Raw genomic sequence first — 14,893 nt, forward strand, 5'->3', positions numbered from 1 at the left:
GAATCAAAGATCCGTGGTTTGAATCCCACTCTACCCCAACTTGATTTCCATTTTCTAATAGTGAGTTATTTACAACTCGTTGAAGTGATCAAGCCCTCAAAATAAAATATTTGCGTAAATTATAAGAACGCAAAATGTATTTTTCCAAAAAAAAATTAAAAATACGGGCAGAATGGTGAATGTTACACAGTGTGCAAAGTGGCCACTTAAACAAGCCATAAGCCATAAGCCATAAGCCATAAGCCCTGTAGATGCCTAGAATTCTATATTACCTTCTCTTAAATGTTGTTCATCTCTGTTGTAATATGTTAATATAAACAGCTCCCAGGGAGTTGAATCCAGTCCTTGTCTACAAAAATTTGGACAAACTCAAAATATTGTTGACTAAAATAAAATACATATTTATGTAAATTCTATTTATTAGATTTAGATAGAAATTAAAATTTTTAAAAAATACTCATAATTATTGATTTATCTAGAATACTACAACATATTATTTTGCCGGTCCCTTGAAAGCTTGGAATGAGATTGGTTTCAATGTTTTTCTGTTCGCCTTGTTTATGGATCAAACATTTCGTCTATGGGAATGTTTGAAAACACATTTTGAACGTTTTCTACTATTGAGTTGGTAATGACGTTCATCAATGGTGCCGCAAGTTGGTCACTTATTTCCTTCCAGTTCTCGTTGGCGAAATTCAAAACTGCGTCCGCTGAAATCACCGGAAAGTAAATTAATGGACCGATGGAATAACTCACATACCTTATACTCGCACATATTTTTCTTTTTTGGTAACTTGAAAGGTGGTAATTTTCTCAAACATAGTAATTAACTAAATTAACGTAGGTCAAATCATTTTGTTTCAATACGCTTTTAACTTTTTGTTTATGCGATAGTGTATTTAAAAAAAATAGATAAAGAAATATATAATCGAAATACCATTTAGAAATTGATTTTTGCAACTTAATTATATACAAGTAAACACAGCTTTTGATACAAAAAACAAACAAATTATCACGCCGTTTCTCCTTAGGGGTAGACAGAGAGGATAAAACGCCATATCACTCTATCATACATCTTATAATGCACGCACGCCGATTATTCCTACTTTTGACAGGTCCATCTTCAAGTATTTGATGGACTTGATTGTGCCATGTCTTTCTCGACCTTTCTCGTTTTCTGCATCCATCAACATTCGCATCGTAGATCCTTTAAGCCGTTCTTTCGTTGTCCATTCGCTCTACATGTCCCAACCAACGCAACACCCTTTTCTTGATTTGGTCGATAATGCATCTCAGCCTTACACAGTTCATGGGTCTCGACATTTGTGCACCTATTATACATAGTTTTACCACACATTCGCCTGAGGGATCGCATTTCGACAGCATTTAACCTACTTTCATCATCATTTATCCAATTCCATACTTCGCTCCCATACATTAGAGTTGGCATTAGAACTCCATTGTGAACTGCATGTTTAGCATTTGGTTTTGATACTGTTAGTGTAATTGCAATATGGTCATGAAGAATGACAGTATTCAATATAATTATTTTTGTCAATCTCCACAGGGAAACAGGCAATGAAAGCAGTATAGTTAATTAAATAAAATAGCTGTTTGTAAAATGGAAATTTATAAAAATTAGGTTACTCGATTTTTAACAAAAATGTTTTTTTAGTACGAGCGAAATCAATAGGAAGACACCCGGTCTTTATAATGGTTTTCGGGTATCTGGATGGAGTGCTTTCACTGATTATCCCTTCATTCACACATACAGTAGCGTGCCTAGGGTTTACGAGTAAGGCAAGCCCATATATATATTTTTAATTCACATGTGGTGTAATTCTCTGACAGCCTCATAGTATAGTGGCCAGCGCATTTACCTACCATGTAAAAGGTCTCGGTTCGATTCCCGACATGGGTGATGTGAATATTTATTTAAAAGGTGTTTTTACACTAGAATGTGTCATAGTCCTGGCTGGTACTTGAAGCGTAAGACTGATCATCTTACCTTTATGTAGCAAAAATGATCAAGACACACTGCGATTGCAGTACTCTATGCACCATTAGGCGCGGAAAAGGAATGATGATAAATTCATTTGTGTGAAACATGATGTGAGCTTTCTTCACTACAGTTGTACAGTCTACAAAGCATCCAAAAGGCATATTATGACGAATAACAATATTTTTTTTAATATGCATACGATAATCTTTTGAGGTTGTTGCTTTTTGAAATAAAGAAAACACAATATACTTTTAAATAAAGGAATTCCTCAAATATCAACATTACCAATAAGTAACATCAATATAATATAGCGTACGTAGAGTTGAATAATAGTCATCGGAACCCATAGATACATAAATATAAATTATAATTGATGTAAGATATAGGAAAAGGAAAGTAGATAGGCAAAATAAAAAGAAACGTCGGCCATCTCCAAATTCCATTTTATATATGACGTTTGCACAAAATGAAGTAAATTATCGTAAATTTTAACCAGTACGGTCTTTATACAATTAAGATAAAAAAACCGTTTAAAATTATCAAATTCCGTAAAAAAGAGCATAATAAACAATCGTAAAGTTTGTTCGATACGAAATACGAGAGGCGCTCTCTGCTAACTTTACCTTAAAGAAGCTGGCTTCAGATTCCCATATAAAACTCAACATATACATACAACATTTGATGAGTTTACTGTTTGCATCACATGCGAGTTGCGCCGTGAAATAAGCCCCATAAGAAGCCCACGTGCGTGAGCAAGATAAGAGGAGATAGTGTCGTTCGCGCACACAGATTTCATGCGGTTCGGATCTCGGGATGCGAACAGTACCAACGTCGAACAGATCTCTAATTCTCATGCGGCGCGAAATTTAAACAACGAAATGAATTATTTTTAAGTGTTTGGTCCAGATTTGGTAATTTTGAAATAAAATTAATAGGCAAGCCCGGCTTATGGGCTTCTATGGAAATACCGCCACTGCACACATATATCCATATATTCACGTATACATAAACTCGTACATGTAATTTATACTATTTTATTGCAAAAATCATAATAATATCATAATAATCATAAAAACATTTTAATAACAAGTTCCGAGCCCTGATTACATTGGGAAGTTAAGAGATCTTTCTTCGACTTCAAGAGAAAGTAAAACCGAAATTTGCGTACAAAAACGCGAATATTTGTATAAAAACTCAAAGTATCTTTATCGGTAACCCGCAATTGAACATGTTTAAAAAAATGCAAAAATATTTAATTTTTGATACAGAAAACTTAATTTTGGACTTCCTATTGTAATACGATTACAAAGAGAAGTTAACAGAGTAAGCTTTACTTGTCTATAAAGAAAAAAACGATATTTGTGTACGAAAATAATTATATTTCCATACACATTTCAAATATATCTTTGTCAGTAACCTATGTATATATAAACATATTTAGAAGAAAAAGTTGTAAGCATATTCTGCTTTTCATACGGAAGACTTAATTTTACTTTGTAGAAATATTTTTTTCGGCCTCGTGGTCTAATGGTCAGTGTATTTGTCTACCATGCAAGAGGTCTCGGGTTCGATTCCCGACATGGTTGATATGAAATATTATTTGAAAGAGTGTTTTTACACGAGAATATTTCATTGTCCTTGGACTGGCACCTGAAGCGTAAGACTGATCATCTTACCTTCATGAAACAAAAATGATCAAGATACGCTGCGATTGGTGTACCAATGCAGTGCCCTATGCGTCATTAGGTGCGGAAAGGGAATGATGATGATGATAATGAGATGAAATTCAAGTTAAATGTTAACTTCCCATTGTAATCGGGGCCCTGGTGAGGTAACAGTGTCATATTTTATTGTAAATTAAAATTAAACGGTAAATACAAAGCTATTTTTGCATCAAAAATATACAAATTCATAGAGCTATTAAAAAAAATTTAATTTAACTATTCCGAGGTTCAGCCCGAGGTTGGTCCGAGATTCGAACCCCACTCTACTTCAACACGACTTCCATTTTATAAAAGTGAGTTATTTACTCGTTGAAAATGGCTCCCAAAATTGAAATAATTAGGTACATTTTAAGAAGGCTTATGCTTATTTTTTATTTAAAAAAAGGAAGAAATATGCCGTCATTGAAGTCACTGGTATACGACTAGTACAGTATAAAATTAAGGTCCAGGGGAGTCGCTAGATTGTTATTATTCGTAAAGAGATTGCGTATTAAAAAAGGTTGAACAACATTACTCTATCCGGCCCAGTGGTTCACACAGCACTTCATTGGTACTTCAAATACAGCGTGTCTCTATATCCTTTAAGAAGGTTTGATAAATTGTAATAAATCCTACCCTTCAGGTCCAGGAAAAATAGCTAATTGTAAAACTACATTTAAAACCTGTATTTTACAAGCCAATCTTGCCAAAAATTTTGGAACAGTGACCCTGAGCATGGTACCGCCAACCATTACACTACAAGGTGGACTTTGGGAGTACCTACCGAGTTGAAAACACTCGTCCAGGATTCTGGTTATATTTCTCACACATAACTACATCCGTCCATGGACGGGCGAAAAAATTAAAAAAACATGATTTACGTGGGTGATGTTTAAACAAAATAAAAAAGGAAATCAAGTAAAGGAAAAAGTGAGAATCCATTATTATAAAAATAATTACTTTGTTTAATCAGTATATTGATGTTAATTAATAAATGATCTTATTTGTTTTTGAAATGTACAGGTTTATCATTCGAAGTATTTTTCGATGGTCGTTTCTATTATTGAAAAGAAATAGCAGTGACAGGTACAGTTTCTTTAAAAATGAAACTGTTTTAAGAAACCGTTTAAAAAAAACAGTTTAGAGCAGATTGGGCAGTAAGAAGAGTCATTCATAAGCCCGCCCCATCTTTTTCCCTCCAGGAAATCTGAGACTGACCCCCCCCCCTCCCTACAGTTTCATGAAGCAGCTTAATTAGTGAATGCAAATATTATCTTGACTACGTTTTCGTTACAACCTTTTTCTATCTCTAGTTTGTACGTAGCTGTTTATTTCAGAAAAAATATACATATCATCATCCTTCCCGCACCTATTGTACATAAAGCACTGCATTGGTACACCACTTGCAGTTTATCTTTGCCATCTTTGTTACATGAAGGTAAGATTATCAATCATATGCTTCTGGTACAAGTCCAGGGACTATGAAATATTCTAGTGCAAACACGCCTTTTTGAATAAATATTTTAAATCAACCATGTCGGGATTTGAACCCGAGACCTCTTGCATGGTAGGCAGACCTGCTGACTATTACACCACGAGGCCGACGTAAATCTGTGTACATAAATAAAAAAAATAAAATATTTGATTGTTATTTTTCCAAACAAAACATAAATGTTTACTTACACAGTTCCTTGTTTCCATTAAAGAGATTTGAGAATTTGAAATGAACTTTTTTGGGAGAATACGTAACCTTCTTTTTAATAATATTCCAATAACTTTTACCATCTTTTCCTTTCACAGTGTCATAATAAATTTTATAAACATATTTGACATCAGCTGTAAATAAAACAAAATTAAAACATTAGATTTAGTTAACAGTAGCTCATTTAGGGTCAGTTGCGCAAAAATTATGTTCTTTGTTGAATTGGTATTAACATTGAGAGAGAAAATGATTTAATTTTTAAGTAAACGTACTTATTGTAATGGTACTTTTCCCTTTTCCTGTAACGGGAAGAATCAGCAGGCGACCATCAGCTTCATACTCAGAATCCATATATCCAGTATCGGTGATATAAATAGTCAGCTTTTTTTTATTTTGATCCAATCTAAAATAAAATAAATCTGAAATTAACATGTAAAGGAATGTATAATTTGGTTTTAGGTGGTCTCAAAGTAAAACGAAGAATACTGTCTTTTAATGATAGTGAAACCATGAACCTAAAAAAAATCGTAAAAAGTATATTTTTTTCAACAATGTTTTTTTAAAAATATATAGTTGAACCCCTGTATTTAGTAGTCTTACGTGTCATGTACAAGGCTAAGGTACTCTGAAAAAAAGGTTTTTGTTTGTCTTGGAAATGGGATATTCGATCACTTATTTTGGTTTATTACCTTTATGAGTCCAATCACCATTGTTGCAAAGTTCAAGAACAATGGCGCGTAATAACTACTTTTAACTACAGTGTGGATATCTGTTAAGAATATTCCATCTTTTCTGCATTCTGCTTCAAGATTATGGCGCTGTAAACTCAAAAATGGGCACTGAAATAACAGATGTTCGATACTCTGTGAAAAAATATCATCGCATGGACAATAGTCATCATTCCTTAATTTGAACCTAAATATATAGATAACTTCTCATAGCTACGTGTCCGGCAAAAATTTGGGTCGTTTCAAAAGTACTTTGGTGATGACTACGGAAGTTTGCTGCATCACCCAGCGTTGCGAAAAACATTTTAGTGATTTTACCTGTAGAAGAAGCGCGGTAATGATCCTCCCAACGCTGCTGCGTATTTTGTTTTACACAGCGTTTAGCAAAACTAAGGGGAAATTCTGAGAAGAAAAGTGCCGTTCTTTTACAAGTTGCGGCTCTTGCTCGTTCAACAATGTTTTAGGAGTAATTTAGATCTAGATCTGTTGCAACAGACAGGGAAAACATTTTTGAGAGGAACATTAGGAAGTTTTGGCATTTACAGGGCTGTCATTGGTTGGTTCAAGTGGCCACTCACTAAGCTTTAATGCTACCCGTTTTGACCAAAATTTAACAGTTTTTCTTTATCCAGTATTTTTATAAATCGGGAATAACGTTGGACAATCTTAATTTTAAGGGCAATCACACGCTTAGGGTCCAAATCTGAGATGAAAAAATAAGACGAACCCGTGGCACCAATGATGTTTTCGAATGGAGCAAAAACTAGATTTTATGCAAACAGAAAACTTCAGAATCTCTTAGCTAAGGAAATTCCACTTGGTCATTGACTTCCTGGTAGACCGTCTAAAAGATGGACAGACAGTTGAATTTCAACGCTCCAAGATTATCAGTTATCTGCCTAAACAGTTGAACTATTTAACTCTTGTGTGGCTGTGATGTCACACTAGTCGACATACTATACAAAACTTGATATATCTCTCTTATTTTTTTAAATGTTGAAGTTGTATTTTTGTAATCTTTAATTGGACATTTGTACACCGGATTCGGAAAGTCAAATTTATATAACTATGCTGGATTTTAATACAAAAATATTGAACTTCGCTACCCTAAGAATGATGTCCGTAAATACAGCAAAACATCTGTATTAGAGAGAGCATAAAGATAGATCACAAAACAAGGAAGACAGAGACGCTGTTTTCTGTAGCTGGTGTTGTATGACACTGTGTGTAAAGAAACCCAGTCGAAATTCAATCGGTTGCTGACAAGGTTGGGGGACGCACGCGTGAATTATGGTCTACGAATTTATGTTTTTTTTTGCTACAACAGGGATAAATTAAAGGTTTATTTAAAAAAAATATGTAAAAAGAATTATTAAACTTTGTTGTTATAAAAACTCAATGTTTTTTTTTCCAAATGTTGGAGCATTAGAATATTTCATCTTTTGTTTGTGGTAACACGATATTACGTCACCGAGCGCAAAGGGATTATTAACCACAGTTTTTTAAGAGTTTTACAAATATGAAATAGAAGGCGTTACGTCACTTTGACATCACACGTCATGCTCGCCGAGTGCACTTCTAACACACGTGTATGGCGCGGTAACGTAATACGTGCCGTTTGAATGTGAACATCGTATTTGGTACTATTCGTGTTTGTAATGTGGTCATGAGTAAGAATGACAATATCCGACCCTTCATATAATTTTCCAAACTCACAGGGAAAAGGGCAGTGAAAGCAGTAGAGTTAAATTCAATTAAAATCGTTACATACTAAATTAAAAATTTAAAGGAGTAGCAGTGGTTGACAAAAAACTTGCTTTCTTGTATAAGCGAAAGTGATAGGAAGACCCACGGTCATTAAAACGTTTTTCAGGTATGTGGAGGAAGTAATTTTTTGTGCCATTTGTCTCAAAGAGTGCAAACTGTCATGTTTTCGGGTCATTGAAAATATGTGTATTATAAACCACTGTAGAAAATTTATCCGTCGCATGGAAATATTAATAATATCGTTACCTTTGTAGTTTTTTGCGTGTAAATGTGAAAATTCACTTTTATTTCAAACGTTATTAAGGTGCTTTTTACTAAAATTGACTTAACTATCTCTCACTACTAGAAAATATAAGAGGGTGGTACAAAAAGTTATCATCTCGCTTCTTACTTGATGTCGTCTATCTGGCTCGCCAATATCCCGTATATTTTATTATTCTTGAACTGGAATTTTAGCACGGGATCTTTGCTCCGGATATCCGGAATCTTCAGAGGGTTCATGCTTGGAAGTTCAAGTTCAGGAATGGGCTTGCCGAGGAGAGGAATTAACTTCTGAGCGGCATTCTTAATGCACTCATTGAGAGCAGGGTCTGAAAGTCTACATTTGTTTATTCCTGATGCTGTAATAAAAAGCAAACAAAAATTCATGATAAATTCATCTCCCTAATGAACTTAAAACTATTTAAACTATTATATCAATATATCAATAAAAAAAACTCAAAGTGAATTTTTTTTATTTTTTAAATTTTATTTTATTTTATTTTATTTTATTAGGGAAATCAACAGTTTTACAAACATATTTTTAGTAAACAAACAGATATAGTGTATAAATTCAGAACTGATAACAGATTTACACATAGTATACAAAGTTAGTAAAGAAAATATATAATTACATATCAAATAAATACATACAATTTATACATATCAAAATGTTATTTTCATGTACTCAATAATCAAAGATATTTTAAATATTAATTTTAAGAACATTAAGTTACTGTAAATTGGGCGGGATAAGGACAAAAATGCTTGAAAAGAGGATAAGGAGGGGAGGGGAGATGTAAGTATTTATTATTATAATGTCTACTACATAATACATTTTTAGTGAAAATTTTAAATCTGACAGAGTGATGTTTGTGTAATCTTTATTTTTAAATTTTGTATTGTACATTGAAAAAGTCCTACGAAAAAAAGCATTTTTAACATACGATGTTTCTCTTATTGGTACATGAAACAGGTAGTACCGTCTACAAATCCTGGCTGGCACATGTATTGTTATTAAACCAAGCAGCTCTGTACAGTCAACCATTCCTGTCATAATTTTGTAAAGCAGTAGTTGGTCCGCACACACTCTGCGGTATTGTAGAGAAATGATTCCATGGAAGGTGGAGGCAGTGAGAGTAGATACATAAGAAATACCGGTTTTGTATTTAAGGTACTTTATAAATTTGTTTTGAATATTTTCTATTCTACTTGTATATATACTTATAATCCGAGTAAAAACAGCATTCTTTTTGAATTAGTATATCTGTATAATTATTATCTGTTCTTTTCTTTAAATCGGATATTTTCAAATTATTTTATTCTCATGTACTATATTTTCAAAATTATGTACCTTTTTTTTATATATATATTTGCGTTCTTATGATTTACCCAAACATTTCAATTTTGGGGCCATTTTCAAAGAGTTGTAAATAACTCACTATTAGAAAATGGAAACCAAGTTGTGGTAGAGCGGGGTACGAACCTTGGACCTCTGATCCGTGAGTCCGCGATACTAGCCACGGGACCACAACCCGGTACCTTCAAATTAATGAATAACTACAACAGTGTAAGTCACTCTCCAAGCACAAGAGCTAGTATCTGTTTTGGAATGTTACAGCTTAAAGATTAACTAAATATATAAAAAAATATCATTATAGGGAAAAAAAATGTATAAATTTATGTAACTGTATTAATTCATAATAATAAAAAAAATAAGCAAGTAAAACCACCACAGGAACAGTTTGAAAATTTGGTTTACTATTTTATGTCATTTTGAGTGGGTTGCGTACGGATTGATAAGTGGATTAGGCAAAATAGGAAAAAAATGTGTCTTTATTTATAACGTTTTTGATTGAAGTTTTACATGATTTGATCATTTTTAATGTGTTCGAGATTATGATTGTAATATGTATAGTAAGGCGAATTTCAAAATTATATACAATTTTTTCCTCGGCACGGGACACTCAGGTGCATTGCAAAAAGGGAACATTATCCTTAAAGTTAAGCAATAAGAACATTTTTTGAATCCATCAGCCCTTCGAGAAGATGGATACAAAAAATGTTTTCTTGCGTTAAATTGTATAGCAGAGTTTCTTACTGATAAATTGAAAGTATTATACTAATAAATATCGATTAAAACATATACATTTTTGAGTAATATAATACTACGCAGTATTCGGCCGAATAACGAATATTTAAAAAGTACCTGAATAGGTCGAATACAAAAAAGTAGCCGAATATTCCTGTCATCTCTACCCACCAGAGATGGGTCCGATTAGTCCCAGTAGTATTGAAAATTATGGAATATATGATAAGTAAGTTTTATGCGGCATTTTCCTATGCAAAATCGTAAAAAATCACAAAGAAAACTTTACTAAACGTCTTTCTATTGATTTAAAATTCATATTGATGAATTAATGCAAATGAATCAAGTGTACAATATTTTTTACAATATAGTGTTGTTGGATGAAGTGGTGCATATGCCAATATATGTTACCTCTTTTAACATAGTACGGAGATTCAATATTAAAGTAGTTTTAAAGAAACCTTCAACTTTCAACACGGAAAATCTATATAATTTTTTTAAAGTTCACACAGAAGGCACTATTTGTAAAATAAATTCTGTTATACAAATTTACAAAAAAGATAAAATAAATGAATTTAAGATGAATGAGTCACTCAGATACCAAAATACTACAAAAATTAGTAAATTCCACACCAATCATTATCAACATAGTTTTGTTTTCAAAGGAATAAAAATAACAATTATCTCGAAACAATTAAAACTAATACATCTAGTAAATAAATTCAAAGTAAAGTTTAAAAAAAATTTTGAACCCGAGTAAAAACAGCTTTCTATTTTAATTAGTACAACTGTATTATTATTTTTTGTTTTTCTTTACATGTATTATAATTTCATTGATCCTTTTAGTGTATATTTGAAATAATATAACTTAAAATTTCTAAATAAATAAAATAGTTAAAGTCACTCTCCAAGCACAAGAGCTAGTCTTTTTTTGGAAAGTAACAGCTTAAATGTTTAAAAAAATACAAAAAGTAGATTGTATACTAAATAAAACATAAATCAATAATGTAATTAAATTAACGAATAAAATAAATAAATAATGAAAAACAATGCCTAAAAAGCTACTTTTAAAACTGGGTCTAATCTGACCCACCACTGTCAAAAGTACGTGTTTTTAAGCCAGGGTTTTGGGCTTTAACAACTACTAATAAAATTCCTAAAAACTAAAAAATAAGAAAGAAGAAGGCAACAAAAACGAAAATAAATAAATAAAAATGCTTACGTAATGATGCTCCTTGAGAACAAATCACATACGCCAATGTAATAACAAAGACTATAGCCAAATTGCAAAAATGCGTCATGTTTAAGCCTTATCTGTTTGCCGAATCATTTAAAAGTCTGTCTGAGATATAATATATAGTTATCTCAATGATCAGCAAAAAAATGGCACATGAGATCAGGTTAATAATGTACCTATAAAAAAGATAAAGGAATAATGTTTTTTGTCCATTACATAATACCCGAAATGAGCATCCATCTCTAAATCCATTAACCACTATGCTTAAGCCTTTTAGGTTTGTAAAAAGTACGTACAATCAATTCGACGGTGCGTTAAATTACAAGGTTCAATTTGGTATTTTATCTTAATATTTTTTAGCATATTACAACAGGGATGAAGAACATTTAAAAAAAAAGAATTTGGAAGTGTAGGAATCTAAGGGGCTTATGAGGTTTATGTGGCTACTTTTCACGATGAGTAACGTTCACCATTCTGCCCAAACATCCACCTTATGTCAATTCTTCTAACTGTGATTGAGAAATCGATAGGAAGATCCACGATCTTTAAAACGGTTTGTGGAAGGAGTACTTTCAGTGATAGTTTTTATAAAATTAAAGTGCTGAAGCCATCATTGATGTGGGTGAGATTTATCTGACTGAATTATTTCATATTTACGTACTCGGCAACGCGCAACGCCTGAATATATTTTTATATTTTTTACTTCTGAAATCGGGACCCCGATTACAAAGGGAAGTTAAAATTTATCTTTAATTTTATCAATAGAAGTAAAATTTAGTTTCCTGTATCAAAAACAGAATAAGCATACATTTTTTTCATTCAAACATGTTAAATTATAGATTTCCAATGAGGATACTTTAATTTTTAATGCAAGTATACTCATTTTCAAAAACAAATGTCTATTTTTTTTTATGGACAGTCGAAAACAACTCTGTTAATTTCCCATTGTAATAGGAGCTCAGTTTATTTAATAAAAAATATTTTGAGTTTGTAAAAGGTATGGCTATTTAACTTTGTATTAAGTTTATTGTTTATTTTATAAATTTCTTGTATTTATTTATTGAAACTATCAGAGTCTTACAAAATTAGTCACTACCAATATGTTAATCTAAACTCCCTAGAGAGTGAAAACTAGTATTTTCATACAAACATTTGGGCAAACTCAAAATATTGTAATAAAACCAACTTGTGCACGAAGAAGTATAAAAATTGATAAATTGTTTTCAGGCGTTGCCTAGTATGTCAAATAATTCAATCAGATGAATCTTCTTACAACGGTTTCAGCTCTAACTTCACAATAACCAACAGATAGAAGAATTGAATGAAAAAGAAGTGAATGTTGCCCAGTTTGTAAAGTGCCCCCTTAAATCAGCCAATGACAGGTTTTCAGCTCTGTAAATGCCCAGACTTCCATATTTTCTTCTCTAAAATGTTCTCCATCCCTGTTGTAATTTGTGAACACATAAAAAGTAACAAAATAACTAGATCAATAATGACATTTAGTGGTTTAAAAACTAAATAAATTATAGACCAACAAACCTTGCCAACATTTAAAAAATATATTTAAAAACGGAGAGTTCTGCTGATACGTGAATTGGAGTTAACTTACTTTGAAGTCCGAGAACAGACGCAGCAGCCTCATATAAGGAGCGTCTTGAGGATGCGGCAGTGGCCCAGGCTTGGACACAAGTTACCTCTTATTTACCTCTTGCCGTCCCGGAAGGCCGTCGATGACGATCTTCCGGCTGTATTCTGGGGAATTAAGGGACGCAGAATTGACGTGGAAAGGCGAGAGTACTGGCTGGCGATAAAGTCTATTGGAGGCATCTTCTTCTTTTTCACGTGTCATGTCGGGTCCCCCCGGCGTTGACGATCACTTGTGAGAAAACTTCCCTATCCCGAGCAGTGCAAAACAGCTCCTCCACAGTTCTAATCCTGGTCCATTCTCGAATGTTTCGAAGCCAGGAAAGCTGTTTTCTTCTGACCCCTCTACGTCTCCCGATCTTCCCCTTCATGACAAGCTGAAGTATGGCATATTTATCAACACATGATCAAAATATGAAATCTTACGGAGCTTAACAGTGGTGAATAGTTCTCTATTAGTATTGGCTCTACGTTATACTTCATTGTGAGTTATCATATCGGTCCATGATATTCTTAACATTCTACGGTGGATCCACATTTCAAATGCTTCAAGGCGGTTTATAATATTAACTTTTAGAGTCTACGCCTCTTCACCGTACAGTAAGACAGACCATATATAACATTTGACGATTCGTTGTCTCAGCTTGTATGGAGGCATCTGGCGATGTTCAAATGCTCCAATAAGGAGAAAAGATAAAGAAACCGGAAATCTATCACTACACTAGTTACGTCGCTTAAAGAAGATCGTTTTTTTTTTCACTTATTATCAAGAAACATCACCATACTATTTAATGCTCTAATTTCCCTACGCACTAAATTTCCTCATTGCGGGTTTCACCTGACAACGATAATTCAAAATAAATTATACAGTTCACCAATCGTAAAAGGAAATGGAATAAGAAACTCGGGTGGGAAAAGAGAATAGAAAAAGTGGTAAGAGGAAACAAATATAAAATATTATTTAAAAAAAAAACAAAAATAACGAAGACGGATTGTGGTCACGTGGGTATTGTGTCTCCAGATCTAGATCATGATTACAATGGGAAGTTAACAGAGTTATCTTCGACTGTCTATAAAGTAAAATCGAAATTTATGTATGATAATGCGTATATTTGTATGAAAATTAAAACTATCTTCGTTGATAACCTGTACTTGAAGATGTTTAGGAAAAACAACGGTATGCATATTCTATTTTAAATACAAAAAAAAAAAAAATTTGGATAAAATTGAAGATCACTTTTAACTCCCCATTGTAATACGGGTCCAGGAGGTCGAGTTTTGAATTTAAATCTACCCCTATTTGTTTCTTCTTTTCTAACTAGGTTTTTCCAAATAAAAGAAAATTTTTTTTTTTTTTTTTTTTCATCTGTCAATTTTGTTCGTGAAATTTTTCTATCGTATTTTCAAATGTTTTAAAAATAATATTTAGTTTCACTGAGAAGGTCATTATAAATGCATTATAACAATAATTACATACGTATGTTGACATCCCGCTTAATTTTTCGCAAGTTTTTTCATTCATGTACGAACGTACCTAATTTATTTACCTCTACACATAGAAAATATTTATTGTTTTATTACAATGTAGAGGGTCTTACTAAGGGGGCTAATAAGGGTGAGTTTTTAAATTCTATCTGCTGATTTATTAAAATTCTATCGCTATTATTTTTAATCTTATTTATTTCTCAAATTTTCAATCTATTCCATATTTTCACTCTGTTCCATTGAAATATTGCGTATCGTATCGTTTTCAACTTATTTTT

At 32.6% G+C, this 14,893-nt stretch overlaps 1 protein-coding gene across 1 annotated transcript; it reads right to left on the minus strand.

The window, feature by feature from the left end:
• Positions 1-401: 401 nt before the first annotated feature.
• On the minus strand, positions 402-11,592 carry LOC148278190 (circadian clock-controlled protein daywake-like). Its single transcript, XM_088231777.1, has 5 exons — positions 11,472-11,592; positions 8,294-8,522; positions 5,680-5,810; positions 5,389-5,541; positions 402-710 (listed from the first exon to the last, which is right to left on the minus strand). Exons 1-5 carry the CDS (start codon positions 11,548-11,550, stop codon positions 559-561), a joined length of 744 nt encoding a protein of 247 aa, XP_088087903.1. The 5' UTR covers positions 11,551-11,592; the 3' UTR covers positions 402-558.
• Positions 11,593-14,893: the final 3,301 nt, after the last annotated feature.

This window comes from Micrasema longulum, unplaced genomic scaffold (genome assembly GCF_059751315.1).
Source record: "Micrasema longulum isolate JH-2025_06_02 unplaced genomic scaffold, ASM5975131v1 h1tg000916l, whole genome shotgun sequence".
In the NCBI taxonomy this organism is placed as follows: domain Eukaryota; kingdom Metazoa; phylum Arthropoda; class Insecta; order Trichoptera; family Brachycentridae; genus Micrasema; species Micrasema longulum.

What these genes read in the sequence shown, in the direction of transcription:
- LOC148278190 (XM_088231777.1), bottom strand. Translation starts at nt 11,550, where the DNA reads ATGACGCATTTTTGCAATTTGGCTATAGTCTTTGTTATTACATTGGCG. An exon ending in AGCCAGATAGACGACATCAA is followed by an intron (nt 5,811 to 8,293) that starts GTAAGAAGCGAG and finishes ATTTTATTTTAG; the next exon opens with ATTGGATCAAAATAAAAAAA. An exon ending in GAAAAGTACCATTACAATAA is followed by an intron (nt 5,542 to 5,679) that starts GTACGTTTACTT and finishes TTTTATTTACAG; the next exon opens with CTGATGTCAAATATGTTTAT.